The following is a 13,608-nucleotide window of genomic DNA, read 5'->3' as shown; positions in this document are numbered from 1 at the left end:
TCAAATCAACACCTAAATAGAACTTTTTCAGCAGCATGTAGTTGGCTAAAAGGTCTCACCCAGTAGCACACTATGCCAAGGTCGAAAGAAATTCCAGAAATGATGAGGAAAAAGGTGATTGAAATGCATCAGTCTGGGAAGGGTTACAAAGCCATTTCAAAGGCTCTGGGACTCCAAAGAACCACAATGAGAGCCATTATCTCCAAATGGAGAAAACTCAGCACAGTGAACCTTCCCAGAAGTGGCCGACCTTCCAAAATTCCTCCAAGAGCACAGCGACGACTCATCCAGGAAGTCACAAAAAAGCCAAGGACAACATCCAAGGAACTGCAGGCCTCTCTCGCATCAATAAAGGTCACTGTTCAATGCCATCCATGGAAGAGTGGCGAAAACCACTGCTAACCCAGAAGAACATAAAAGCTCGTCTGAATTTTGCCAAAACACACCTTGATGATCCTCAAAACTTTTGGGAGAATGTTCTGTGGGCTGATGAGTCAAAAGTGGAACTGTTTGGAAGACAGGGGTCCTGTTACATCGGGTGTAAATCAAACACAGAATTCCACAAAAAGAACCTCATACCTACGGTTAAGCATGGTGGTGGTAGTGTGATGGTGTGGGGATGCTTTGCTGCTTCAGGGCCTGGGCGACTTACAATAATTGAGGGAAACATTAATTCTGCTCTCGACCAGAAAATCCTAAAGGAGAACGTCCGGTCATCAGTCCGTGAGTTGAGGCTCAAGCGCAACTGGATTATGCAGCAAGACAATGATCTAAAGCATAGAAGTCCACCTCTGAATGTCTCAAAAGAAGCAAAATGAAAATTTTTGAGTGGCCTAGTCAACGTCCTGACTTGAACCCGATTGAGATGCTGTGGCAGAACCTTAAATGGGCAGTTCATGCTCGAAAACCGTCCAGTGTGGCTGAACTAAAGCAGTTCTGCAAAGAAGAGAGGGCCAAAATTCCACCACAGCGTTGTGAAAGACTGATCTCCAGTTTTCGGAAGCGTTTGGTTGCAGTTGTTGCTGCTAAAGTTGGTACAACCAGCTATTAAGTTTAAGGGGATAGTTAGATTTTCACATGGGTGATATAGGTGTTGAATAAAATTTTTGTTTCAATATCTATCTATCTATCTATCTATCTATCTATCTATATATATATATATATATATATATATATATATATATATATATATATATATATATTAGAACTGTATTTTGTGTTTTCTCAGGTTGCCTTTGTTTTATGTTATATCTTGTTTGAAGATCTAAAACAATTTAGTATGACAAATACACAAAAATAGAAGATAGATAGATACTACTTTTTAGATATAACTAAAGGACTGTGTTGTGTTGTCATCTGAAGTTAAAGGGGAAAAAACTAGGCTGACCTAGGCATTTTCCAGCTCAGACACTCATACATGCTTGAAAAATTGTGCAAGTTTAAAGCAAATTGTTGTCAAAGTGAGGTTGTAGGATTATTTAAGATTAAAAGGGATACATTTTATTGTTTAAGAATTGGCCATTGAAAAGCTCATATTATTTGACTCTTAAGGGTAGGGCGCTTCCCCCTCATTGTCTATTATGTTTTTTTTGGCCTAGTGATCAACATGTCAAAGTGTCCTCTTTATAAGATCAAGCCAGCATCACAGAGCTTCATTGGTTACATGGGTGGAACTTTGTTTACAGTAACAATTGATTGATAATTAACAACAAATGGAAATATTTGTATTGGTGTCTAATAAACCTGTTCTATTTGATAGTCTATTTAGTCTCTTTGAATTACAGTCATCAATCTCACCTCACCAGAAAGACATGAAACATAGGTGAGAACGTAACCTCCTGATATGTCTGCATGTCATGAAATGTGACACAGAGCTGCAACCACTGTGGTGTGGCTAGCAGCCCAATGATAGTCAGGAGCAATGGGAGAGAGAGGCAGACAGAAAGAGAGAGAGAGAGAGAGAGACAGTGGAATCTCAGCCCTGCTCCCATGACAAGCAACATAACCAAAACATCTCACTTATATTATGACAGTCCTTAAGGACAGCTGCCCGTTTTTCCAATAATGACACAGAGTGGTTTATTGCCGTGTTTTTATTGTGAAACTCTTGACGCTAGAAGAACTCTTCTGGAAAGTGAGGATGTAAAATGAAACACATATATTTTGTTGCATTTTCATATCCTTCTGTCTGCATAAATCAATTGATCTACATCTGCATTATACTTTTAAGCTTTCAGGAAAAGTTCATAGATGTCTTAGTAATGCAAGTAAATGCATACCTTAAATCCAGAGGTGCAGGTCATGTCTCATATATATATATATATATATATATATATTAAAAAAAAAAAAAACCAGAAAATAACTGCTCTAATTTCCAACATTTCAGCTTTTCGACCTTAATAAAGTCTGTAAGGTCAAACCAATGGTAATTCAAATTATTGACATTTGCATCCTTTTAAAGTCATAAATGGTCCCAAAATGGTCCCAAATCTCTATATATCAATGCTGCAGTATCTTTAACCAATGTCGCCTGATGTTCTCTCAGCCTACCTAAATGCTTTTCATGTGGAAATGGGGCATTGGCTATTATGCCATGATTTTCCTTCAGTTTCATTCACATTGCTAAAGGTCTTTCATTCATTGTTAACCTTGAAGTGTGTGTGCATGGAGAGCACACTTAAGCGCTTTGACATGTCTGGATTTGCAGGAGCATGTGTATGTTTCCATGTGTTGTTGTGACTGTGTGCGTGCGTGTGTGTGTGTGTGTGTTTATGCATGGTCTGTGGGAAGCTCTTGGCAAACTGACATTCCAGCTATTGTGTCCACATTCCTCAGCCTACCCCATTCATGCTGTGTGACCAAAGCTGGGAAAGCCAGTGGCCAATGAGAACCTGCAGATGAGTTCTGGGGTCCGTTGAATGAGAGAGTGGACCAGTGATATATTCAATAGACATAGCGTGAAAAGATGTTGTGTGGTTAAGATTATATAGAAACTATTGATTACACTTAAAAACAATTTGCATGGTGTGTGTGTGTGCATTTATTTATTTATTATTATTATAATTATTATTATTTTGTTATTACACATTTAAAGAACATTTGTAAAATAAAATAGAGGGATATCATTTTTAACATACGTGGTTGACCATACTCACATATTGGATCATTATCATTGTGAATCATCGGTATGAAGATGATTTTCACCCACAGAATCACAATAAAGGCAATAAACTAGTAACAATTTCTGTTGAACACAATTAGCCTCACTAACTGTGGCACCCTAAACAAAGAAGACCAGTTGGTCCTAAAAATGAGGGATCCCTGTATAGCCACTTTATTACCCTAAGAAAACATTCAACCTGCGCATTTCAATGGGCCTGTTTGCCCATTCTCACTCCTCCATTAATATTCAGAGTGTAACCAACAGCTCTGCTCAGCCTCTCTGCTGCTCTTTCTCTGTGTCCCGTTTGCTCTCGCCTGATAAGCAGCCCCTCTTCACTGGTTTAGGAGAGAAAAGACCAGATGGAACCAACCAGGTTTTAATCTGAATCAAAGAGAAACGTGAGCGTGAAAATAAGAAAGTATCGTCCACGCATACAGATTAGACTAGTAACAAGATGAAGTCTGTTAAGTACATTGAGGGGATGGTTGGGAGTGTGTTTGCCAGTGGGTGGGATAACAAAATTTAAACAAATAAAACAAGGTTGCAACTCTAGGCGTGAGGCACCACAGGTGTGTCTGACAGCTTGGTCAGTGGAGAGGAGATAATCAAATCAAAATGTAGATCAGTAGAGTTGATAATATGCTATTCATTCACCTTCACTTTCTGTAATTAGGTCAACATTTTTTATACTTCTGAGACACTGGGTGTAGAAAAGGGACCCCTCAACTGGTTGGAATGAGAATTGCATAAAGACTCACGCACATACACACACAACTTTCTCATGTACACAAACACACCACTCTGTAACAGCAGTAAAACACACTTTTCATCTTCACAAAGACTCCAGGGCTTCATAAACTGTTAAAACAACATCACAATTTCATCATTTTAATTCAATTATCATTTACATTAAAACATTTAAATTAGAACACATGTACTTTATTGTCACAAATAAACAGCATTTGGGTTGTACTGTATTTTATACACTTAAATTACAGTGTTGACCTTTGAAAACCAGTAATGGCCATCAAACATTATGAACACAGAGTAACCAAAAAGGACAGGTACAGTGACAGGACATTTCTTTCATCAATATAAGGTTCTAGTAACTGTAACCTGGCGTGAATGAAGGGCTCCATTTTATCCCTCTCCCCCGTCGCTCTGGTTATTGAACAGCTCAAACCAAGCTCAAGTGCTCAAATGTGCCAAATGGCCCCTGAATGCTCCCCCACAGTGCAATCAGTACCAGTATAAACAATATTGCAGAATTCAGAGTTTAATTATGGTACTCAGCACATTCCATTACTGGTAGAAGCATATAATTTATTTAGTACATACAATATGAAAACAAACTATTTGTTCTAATTAAGTTGAGATTTTTTTAATTCACTCCATCAGCCATAGTTTGTTTGGAAAATTTGTTCTGATGTTTACTTTCAAACTTACTGTGAAAAATAAGCATTATGCATCTTTTCAGCATAGTGTGTGTATTACTGTGTAACATAAAGTGTATCACTGTTAATATTCTTCTATTATACAATGCCTTCCATTAGTATTCAGACCCTTAACTAGTTCCTTTTATTAAATCTTCTAAAATCCCATTTTAGGATTGTGTTTTTTGTGATATTTTTTTTTATTATTATTTCTCTCTCTAAGCACTGTAAATAAAATTGTATTATTTTAATGTGAAATCAAATAATCTGAAATGTGTCTTGCATAAAGTTCAGTTATGGTATTTGAGAAGCTCTAAGTTTACACAGATGCAAAACAATTGCTCCAACAAGGACACAATTGCCTAAAAATTGGCCTCTACCTGTGACTCATTAAAATAACTATTCTGGATAAATCCCCACAGTTAAGTGATCATTATCTAGGCTGTAGATCTGAAGGACAGCTGTGAAAATGAAGACAAAAGAGCATTAGAAAGAAATTAGAGAAAAAGTAAAACAAATGTTTAAATTAGGAAAAATGTACAAAACATTATCTGAGTGTTTTGGATGGGCGCTGTTGGCACAATTATCAGTAAGTAGCGCCTCAATCAAACTGACCAGAAAACATCGGCTCTCAAAACATTCTACATGAACAAGGAGAGTTGTGAGAGAAGCTACAGAGAGGCGTGATCACTTTATAGGAGCTACAGGGTTCAGTGGCTGAGAACGGAGTGAAGGTGCACCAGTCAACCATATCAAGAACTCTTTTCACTGGCCTGTTGGGGAGGGTGGCACAAAAGAAGTCATTACTCCAAAAGAACCACATGAACCCATAACTTGAGCTTGGAAAATAAAGCACGATATTAACCATGCTGTGATGTGTGGAAAAATGTTTTAGTCAAATTAGACATAGAGCTTAAATCTAATACTACATTCACCACAAAGAAAACCACCATACCCACTGTGATGTCTGGTAGTGGTAGGTGGTAGCACTACAAAAGTCTGGTACAGCTTTTTACCAATAGAGTGCAACGGTTTGGTACCGGAAGTAAACCTTCATAGGCAAACTGATTTTAACGATAACCTACAATATAAACCTTTAAAAACAGACCTATCGTGAGCTCTGTGGTTGTTAATCTATGGTATATGCTTCTGTTAAAGCCATCAGTCCATGTTATTTCAACTTAATAATAAAAAATTTATGTTTAAAAATGGAATTTCTGGTAAAGAACTACACTACACATGGTAATGAAGGGAAATTATCCACCAATCAGAGAATCCAGCGAACAAAGCATGCCAAACGAGCCCTGTGGCGACCGCTGATGGCTGAAAAAGTGGGCGGGTATTGTTGTGTGCTGTAGACCAGTGGTTCCCAACACTGTTCCTGGAGGCCCCCCAACACTAACTGAATTCTGAATAAAGCTTGTCCTTTTTTAGCTGAAGCTGCCTCTACTGTAGCTTTAACAAACTCGTCATATTCATTGCTGTGTCGAGCTTTAAGGTGAGTAATCAAATCAGTAGTCTTAAAAGTTTGAACTTTCCACCTCTTGAAATTCTAGCAGTGCAAAGCTTACAAATTGCAAAACTTCTGTCATTGTATGTAACCCAATTTAAAGTAATTCCACATATGAGACACACACAACACAAGTTACAGGCTAATTGTCGGACATGTTTTTCTGTCCCCTTTAGACAAGAAATAACTGGCCCTTATCATTGGCTGTTTTTAAACAATCAGCTGATTTACAATAGTGCAGATAATTGCTTTTAGCGGCCGTAACCGATGTTTGGTTGATACACTGGTGCATCTCTAGCTGCTGATTCTAGCATTCTTTCACTTTATGACACTTTTGTCTACAACACACTTTATGAATAACGACATGCTGTTGAGTAATTAACAGAGATCAGTAATGAATAACTTCACAGGTTATGGAAAACAGTGTTTGGACACACCAGGTTCCTCAAGCAATAACATTCTGATCTAAAATGATAGGTTTAGCCCTTTGTAAATGAAGATGTAAAAATAAAGAAAACCTTACAAATGGCCTTACATATGTGAATCCATCAAGCCATTAACATAGCGCACATTTCTATGGTTGAAAATGCTATAGTGATCTGTAAATGGAGGAAGTAAAAGCAAAAAACAAACAAAAAACAAACAGGAAATGTAGAGGAAATCCATTTAAGAGAAAAATTTAATCACACAATTATAATACAAGAACAGAAGAAAGTCAGGGGAAAGTCAGCATTCTAATAAAACAGTTTAAAGGCATTTTTTTGTAAATGAAGTACAGCTGTGTCGTCCTGGAAGGAGAGGGTTTCACAACGACATGCCAATGCCTTGATGTCCTCTCCTCCAAGGGTCATTTACTGCACAGGAAATGAGTAGCAGAGGAGAACCTCACTACAGTGAGACAGACTAGGAGTCAGAGAAAGTCTTTGTCCACTAGTGTAGTTGTATGTATTCCTAGACTCTGTCAGTCATGGTTCCGTCTCCTTAAGTGTGCCCACTCACAAAAGCTGTGCCTCTTTGTCTCCTCAAAAGAGATCTAAGTCCTTTTCCTACAGAAGGCTTTGGCCTTTGTGTAAAACTGCATGTGTATAGCAGAGGGGAGGCAATGTTCAATGTAAAACACCTGGCTGTTTTGTGGCATACAATCACAGAGGGGAAAGAACATAGTTGTTATATATATATATATATAAGTAGTACTCTTCATGCTGTTGAAGAATTGAGATTTCATTGTTTAGGCATTGAGATGATACTTAAATCCTTGAATCCACACAAAATATAAAAACGAGAAGTTCATATGGCAAGACTTGAGATGGAAAAGAGGAAGTATTCCTGTCCTTGGCCAAAACCATGGAACTGTATGTACACATGGACATCAGTAGTGTCTCTTTAAAACTCTAAACAAAGTTTGAAGGTAGTCAGAGTGGATTGATGATCACTGAAGACCCAACAGGATGAAGATGATGATGGGAAAGAGGAAGGTTCCACTAGGAACGTATGCCGCCTGGGCTGCTCCAGATGCAGGTGCTCCGGCATGTGTGTCCGTGGCCAATCTAGGAGTCAGGAGCAGCTCGTGAAAAGTTAAGTCGTCGATCGCCAAGTTATCCGCCAAGTCTGACAGAGAAAGAGATAATAAGTGGGGGAGAAAAAAATCACATGGATGGAGGAAGAGAAAAAGACTAAGATTAAGAATAATTGCAAAGCCTGATAAAGAGATGCAGCCATATTAATAAAAACTCTTATTATTAGTTGGTATTAGTTAATGCATTAAGTATCATGAACTAACAATAAACATTTTTTTGCATCATTTATTAATCTTGGTTAATGTTATTTTTAAATATATATTTTCTCATTGTTAGGGTTAGATTAGGGTTTGGTTTGATGTTGGCTTGAAAAAGCCTGGTCTGACAGTTTAAAATAGTTTTAAAAGCTTGAAGTTTGAGGGTTTTACAGGCCCAAGAGTCAGACAGATAGACAGAAAGACAGATAAAAGGTCGGACGGACAGACAGATAAACCCTTAACCAAGTCTGTAGAATAACAGTATGTTGCATACTTACCATTAAACAAAATTAATAAATGCTATTGACATAAACATTTATAAAAGTAAATGCTAAATTATTACTAATACTAAACTATTGTGTAATCTAACGTTAACATACAACCTTATGGTCACGTATTACCAAAGTCTTAAGTCTCTTGAAAGACTTTGGAAAATATAGCATTGGATTTGTTCCAGATATCTATTCATGTGCATCTACAGTATTGTGTGCATTTGATAGATGTACAGTATATTTCACTACAATGATGCTTACACAGCGCTTACGATGTAGAATGTGAATCTGCACTTTTTAAAATGTTTATCAAATGTTTGCACACAATAATTAGAACGCCATGCTTTCCAGATGTTGCACCCTTTAACAGCCATCTTGGCGATGTATATGCGCATACTGAAGTCTGGAATAATAGCTACTCTCAATGTCTAATAATAACTAGGCTTTAGTTTTGTTAGTGAGGATATGGCAGTGTGCCACTAACTTTAACACCATGTTAACAACATGCTTCTTTACAAAGAGAGACGGAAAGTTATTTTCATTTAGCACAACATATAAAGCTGAAGTGTATTGTCTGGGACATCAGCCATGAAGGAGACAGAACTATGCAAGGGAAAGTAATGATGAATGAAAGAGGATATCAGTAATAAAGGCAAGAATGGAGAAGCATGCCAGTTATGTGCGGAAGTGTCCCCTGTGAAGTGCTCCTACAAGCCAGCTGAGGAAAACCTTTTTCGCGCAAGACACACAAACAAGATATTGCATGCATATAATATGCACATGTTCCGCCACTTTATGTAGAACATAGCTAAAATTCCTCTGAAAAATACTCTGTCCAGTACCTACATTTAAACCAGGGAACTCCAAAACACAACAACTAAACTATATTGGCAAATACAATCTGTTTTCTTATAGTGATTAGATTACCTCAGCATTTGCAGAAGGCTGCAAGCATTTTGTGATGATGTATTTCATACCTTTTTTTTTTATAGCCTTGTTTTGCTTCTTGCTAGTTGGTTTACTAGATGGTATTATAAGGAGGGACATTCTCATTCAAAAGAGCATTTGAGTGGATAAAAGCTTCTGTTGTGCAACATGATTCATCAATATTTTTTGGTTCATTTTCCCAGAAGAGAAAGACTGTACATTTTAAACGTGTATATCTGCTAATGGTTAATTTTGTGAACTTTTGGAAGTACATTAGCATATAGATGGCATCAAAGCTAATAGACATGGACTAAAAGCCACAAAACTCCAGTTTTAATTTCATGGGGTTTATATGTTTACATAATGGGGGAAATAGTGGGACATTTTTAATTATAGGCACCTTGCTTAGCCACTCTGGGAGTCAGGGAAGACAATTCAACAAGCAGTAACCAAATCCCGTCCATATGCTTATGATCTCTGCATTTTGAACTGAATCCACAGGACAGAGGCTGTCCATCTCTCAACTAATTAGACTGCATGCCATATTTAATACGATCCATAGCAGCTACTTCATGTTTCTGCCTTCGTTTGTGGGGATTTAACCCCACAGGGAGGAAGTCCACCATTTGGACCAGCGGCTGTGTTTGTGGTGGGATCAACAGGAAAGCATGCGACTTAATTAATTCTGGGCCCTGAACTTAGCATGCCAGCCAGTGAGAACCAGGTCGAGAGCAGGAAAAAGATGGAGGCCATCTCTCAGGGGGTCCCTGGATGCCTGGGGGCCCTATTTCAACACAGTCGACTTTAAAACAGAGGAAGGAGGCAAATAAATAAAGCCTCAGTGCTGAAACCTCCTCGAGATTTCTCTGCAATTACGACAGAGCTTGAACGCGAGCCAGAGAACAATTAAATTTTCTTTCCCTCCGTCCACTGACAAGCCAGCGGTTAGACATTCCACTGGCCCTGAAAGGCTGATTTTTCATTGTGACAGCGGCACACTATACCACCGGTCCAATTAAAGCTAAGGTGTAATTCAATACAGCTTTTATATACACTACACCCTAGATCAGACTAGGTGTTTTCATGCGAATAGTTAGGGAAGTGGTGAATGTGTATGTGTGTATGTTTGGTAGTGTGTGAGGCTATTGTTCAGAGTTTGTGTATGTGAGCAAGTACGGTGAGCTCGCTATGAGAGGCGTGAGTCTCTAAGTATAACCTTGGTCTTCAGAAATGTTCTTACAGAGAAACCACCCCTCGAGGTTGGAGGGGAAATAGTGTGGAAAGGGGGCTACAGTTACAACAGGCTTTCTGCTGCAGGCTTTCGGAAAAGGCCAAAAAAATCTTCAGAGATTGCACTCAGTGTGTAACTCAACTAGGGATATGCAAAACTATTTACAAAATTTAATACACAGGAGGTTACCTGAACAACTTGTTAAATAATCTAGGGATCTCAAGATGTGTTTAAAGTTGGACTTTTTATTTTTTACTTGACATGACATCTTAAAAACGTGTTTTAAAAAAGACATGACGCAACAGGCAAAGATGTCCGGCTGAATTTGTATGGCTATAGCGGCTAAAATATAAAAATAATTATAAACTGTATATATATATAAATCTAATTTAGATAAACTAGTTGACCTCAGAAATTGACCGGTTGCCGGATGACTAGTCGACAATCGAGACCCATTCCTAGTACACAGAGTGCAAACAGTGTATGACCCAACTGCACAATGTGTCTAATGATATCCTGTCATAATGAGCCATGAACACTTGTGTATATGGTTGTGTGAGTGACTGTGTCAGGGACCACAGAATGGAATGAGAGCCCATTCACTCTTGTTTTTGGACCTGATACAGCACAACAGAAATTAGTGGGATGGATATGTGGAGGCTGGCATGCCAAATATAGAAAACAGACAATCCTCCTGACAATTGATGTGACCAATTGCACTGGATGTATGCCAGCTCTAGGACTGAGTCCCACCCCTCACAAAGGCTATCAATTTTCAGCAGCATCAGTCCCCAGGGGTCTCCACCATGCAAGCAGGGTCTAACTGGCTTTATCACAGAGTTACGAGCTCCAGTTACAACACAGGTGAAAGGTCAACATTCAGCCATTGATTAGTAATGGTGGGCTTGGAGCAGCTCAATGTCTAAGTGCAGTACATCACAGGTACAACAAACAAGAACAGAAACAAATTCTTAATGTTTATTGCAGCCCTCCATAGTAAGAATAAGACACTAGCTGACTGCTTAAGAGGACTAGTTTGTGTCAAGACCTGGCTAAAGAAGATTTATATGCTCTTTGTGTTTGAAAAGAAGCAATTGAGGGTGTTAAAAGTTCTTCACACTATATGCTTTGCTCTCTGAAACTCAAGGGTTAAGTCTTTTGCCTTCCAAACAAAGAACACTACACAAGCTCCAAACAAACCTACACTAACATAAATGTGTGGTGAATTCTTAAAGGTGCAAGCTAAGACAAGCATCACTATTACTATTGCTGTTTTAACAAACCCCTAACCATAAAAATGTAAACTAAGGCCAATACAATTTTGTACAGACATGACGGTACCTCAAATCATGTGGCTTGTTGAGGAGAGGTGTGTATTGTAAGTGATGAGACTTCTTCAGACTTTTATTGAAGGAAGGACTAGAGACATATCTAGGAACCAGAATATCATAGACTTGTGGGATCTATGTGGGTGGGCTCTTTTGGCTTGGCCAAAAAAGCAACTACCTAGCAACCAACCAGAAGACCATAGCAACATGTTAGCAACCAATTATAACATCATAACAACCATAAAGCAACACCCTGGCAACCACCCACAACACCCTAGCATCATGGCAGACATTTGCATGGACAAGCATCACTTAGATTTTCTTCAGAAAATGTAAAAATATACTTATAAACAAAGATAACATTTGGTACTAAAGAGTACACATGTACTTAGCTCATTATAATTATGTTTCTGACAAACAGAAGAGTCTAAATATTCACACAAAGAAAACATTCCTCTCATCAGCCTGGCCTACATAGTTAACCATGTATACAGTCTTAATGCAGAACATTCATCAAAATCTAATAGCTCCTTTGAGAGATTCAGAATGATTTGAAATGCAGTCCATCAGACAGCATAGCAGATCTTGTGCCAACTCTCAGACAGACCCTCACCTGGACATACAGTTGACGTGTTTATTCTGGAGCTCCTGTCTGCCTTACAGGTGTTTCTCAGGACTAGATAAGTGCACGGAATGTCAGTCTCCAAACACAGGTGCTTCTTATGAAAGTGGGGAATACTGGTCTACATTGCTGCTACATTTGTAGAGCTGGTGGTTATGAAAACAAAACAGAACGACATAAATGAGATGGAGCATTTTTCAGCTTAAATGATCTTTCGATATCAGAACCAGTAGTGTGGTCTAAGGCATACACAAGCATATGCCTTATGCCCACCTATCTTTCTAAGGATTTTGCCTATACTCACCTTAAATTAGTAATGATACATATGTACGCCAGAACAACGAGTAGGCTTTTGACCTGTAACTTTTCAATCTACTGAGGTGATGCCACAGCACAGTTAAATGAATTGTGTTTCTTTTATTATTATTATTATATATACAGTATATATATTCCCTGTTCTCCCCAATTTGGTATGCCCAATTCCCAATGTAGGTCCTCATGGTGGCGTAGTGACTCACCTCAGTCTGGGTGGTGGAGGATGAATCTCAGTTGCCTCCGCGTCTGAGACAGTCAATCCACGCATCTTATCACATGGCTTGTTGAGCGTGCTACCGTGGAGACCTAGCACGTGTGGAGGTTCACGCTATTCTCCATGGCATCCACGCACAACTCACCACGTGCCCCACCGAGAGTGAGAACCATATTATAGCGACCACAAGGAGGTTAACTCAACGTGACTCTACCCACCCTAGCAACTGGGCCAACTGGTTGCTTAGGAAGCCTGACTGGATTCACTCAGCACACCCTGGATTTGAACTTGCGACTCCAGGTGTGGTAGTCAGCGTCTTTACTTGCTGAGCTACCCAGGTCCCCTATTATTATTATTTTTATTATTTTTAAGTGTACAGATTCTCTCTAAAAGCGCAACATATAAAGCTGTTCGTTCTACTTGATAAATTCACAGTATGCCCACCTCTGCAGACACTACAACACCACTGATCAGAACTGAGAAAATAGTGTAATAGTTTACGTATCATATTTACAACCTGCTTTATTAAATATCAAAAAATATCTTAGACTTTGCTACTGTGGGTTTTATTAGCAATTACAAGAATTCAGATGCACTGGCTAAAAACCAATAAAGCACATTTTCCACCCCTATTACTATGCACATCCACTGTGCAGGTGGAAAAGGAGAGCGTTCATCTCAGTAGGTTTAATATCAGTATCCTTTTCAGCCAGAACATAACACACAAAGCAAACAGACTCCAACAAAGTATTGCTGTAGGATTATATTTGATGGGCACAAAAATTATATTACTGCAAAAAGTAGAAAATATAAAATATA

The 13,608-nt window shown here is 38.6% G+C and overlaps 1 protein-coding gene across 1 annotated transcript in view; it reads right to left on the bottom strand.

The window, feature by feature from the left end:
* Positions 1-4,046: 4,046 nt before the first annotated feature.
* The window catches only part of LOC127418266 (glypican-3-like), a 188,896-nt gene continuing 179,334 nt past the window's right edge, over positions 4,047-13,608 (bottom strand). Inside the window, exon 8 of the mRNA XM_051658773.1 lies at positions 4,047-7,714. Within this exon, the coding sequence (XP_051514733.1) occupies positions 7,536-7,714 (179 nt within the window). The 3' untranslated portion in view covers positions 4,047-7,535. The remainder of the gene's footprint in view (positions 7,715-13,608) is intronic.

The sequence above is a fragment of the Myxocyprinus asiaticus genome, chromosome 27 (assembly GCF_019703515.2).
Source record: "Myxocyprinus asiaticus isolate MX2 ecotype Aquarium Trade chromosome 27, UBuf_Myxa_2, whole genome shotgun sequence".
NCBI lineage: Eukaryota > Metazoa > Chordata > Actinopteri > Cypriniformes > Catostomidae > Myxocyprinus > Myxocyprinus asiaticus.
The sequence above is the reverse complement of the archived record's forward strand: the minus strand, read 5'-3'. Positions and strand labels throughout refer to the sequence as shown.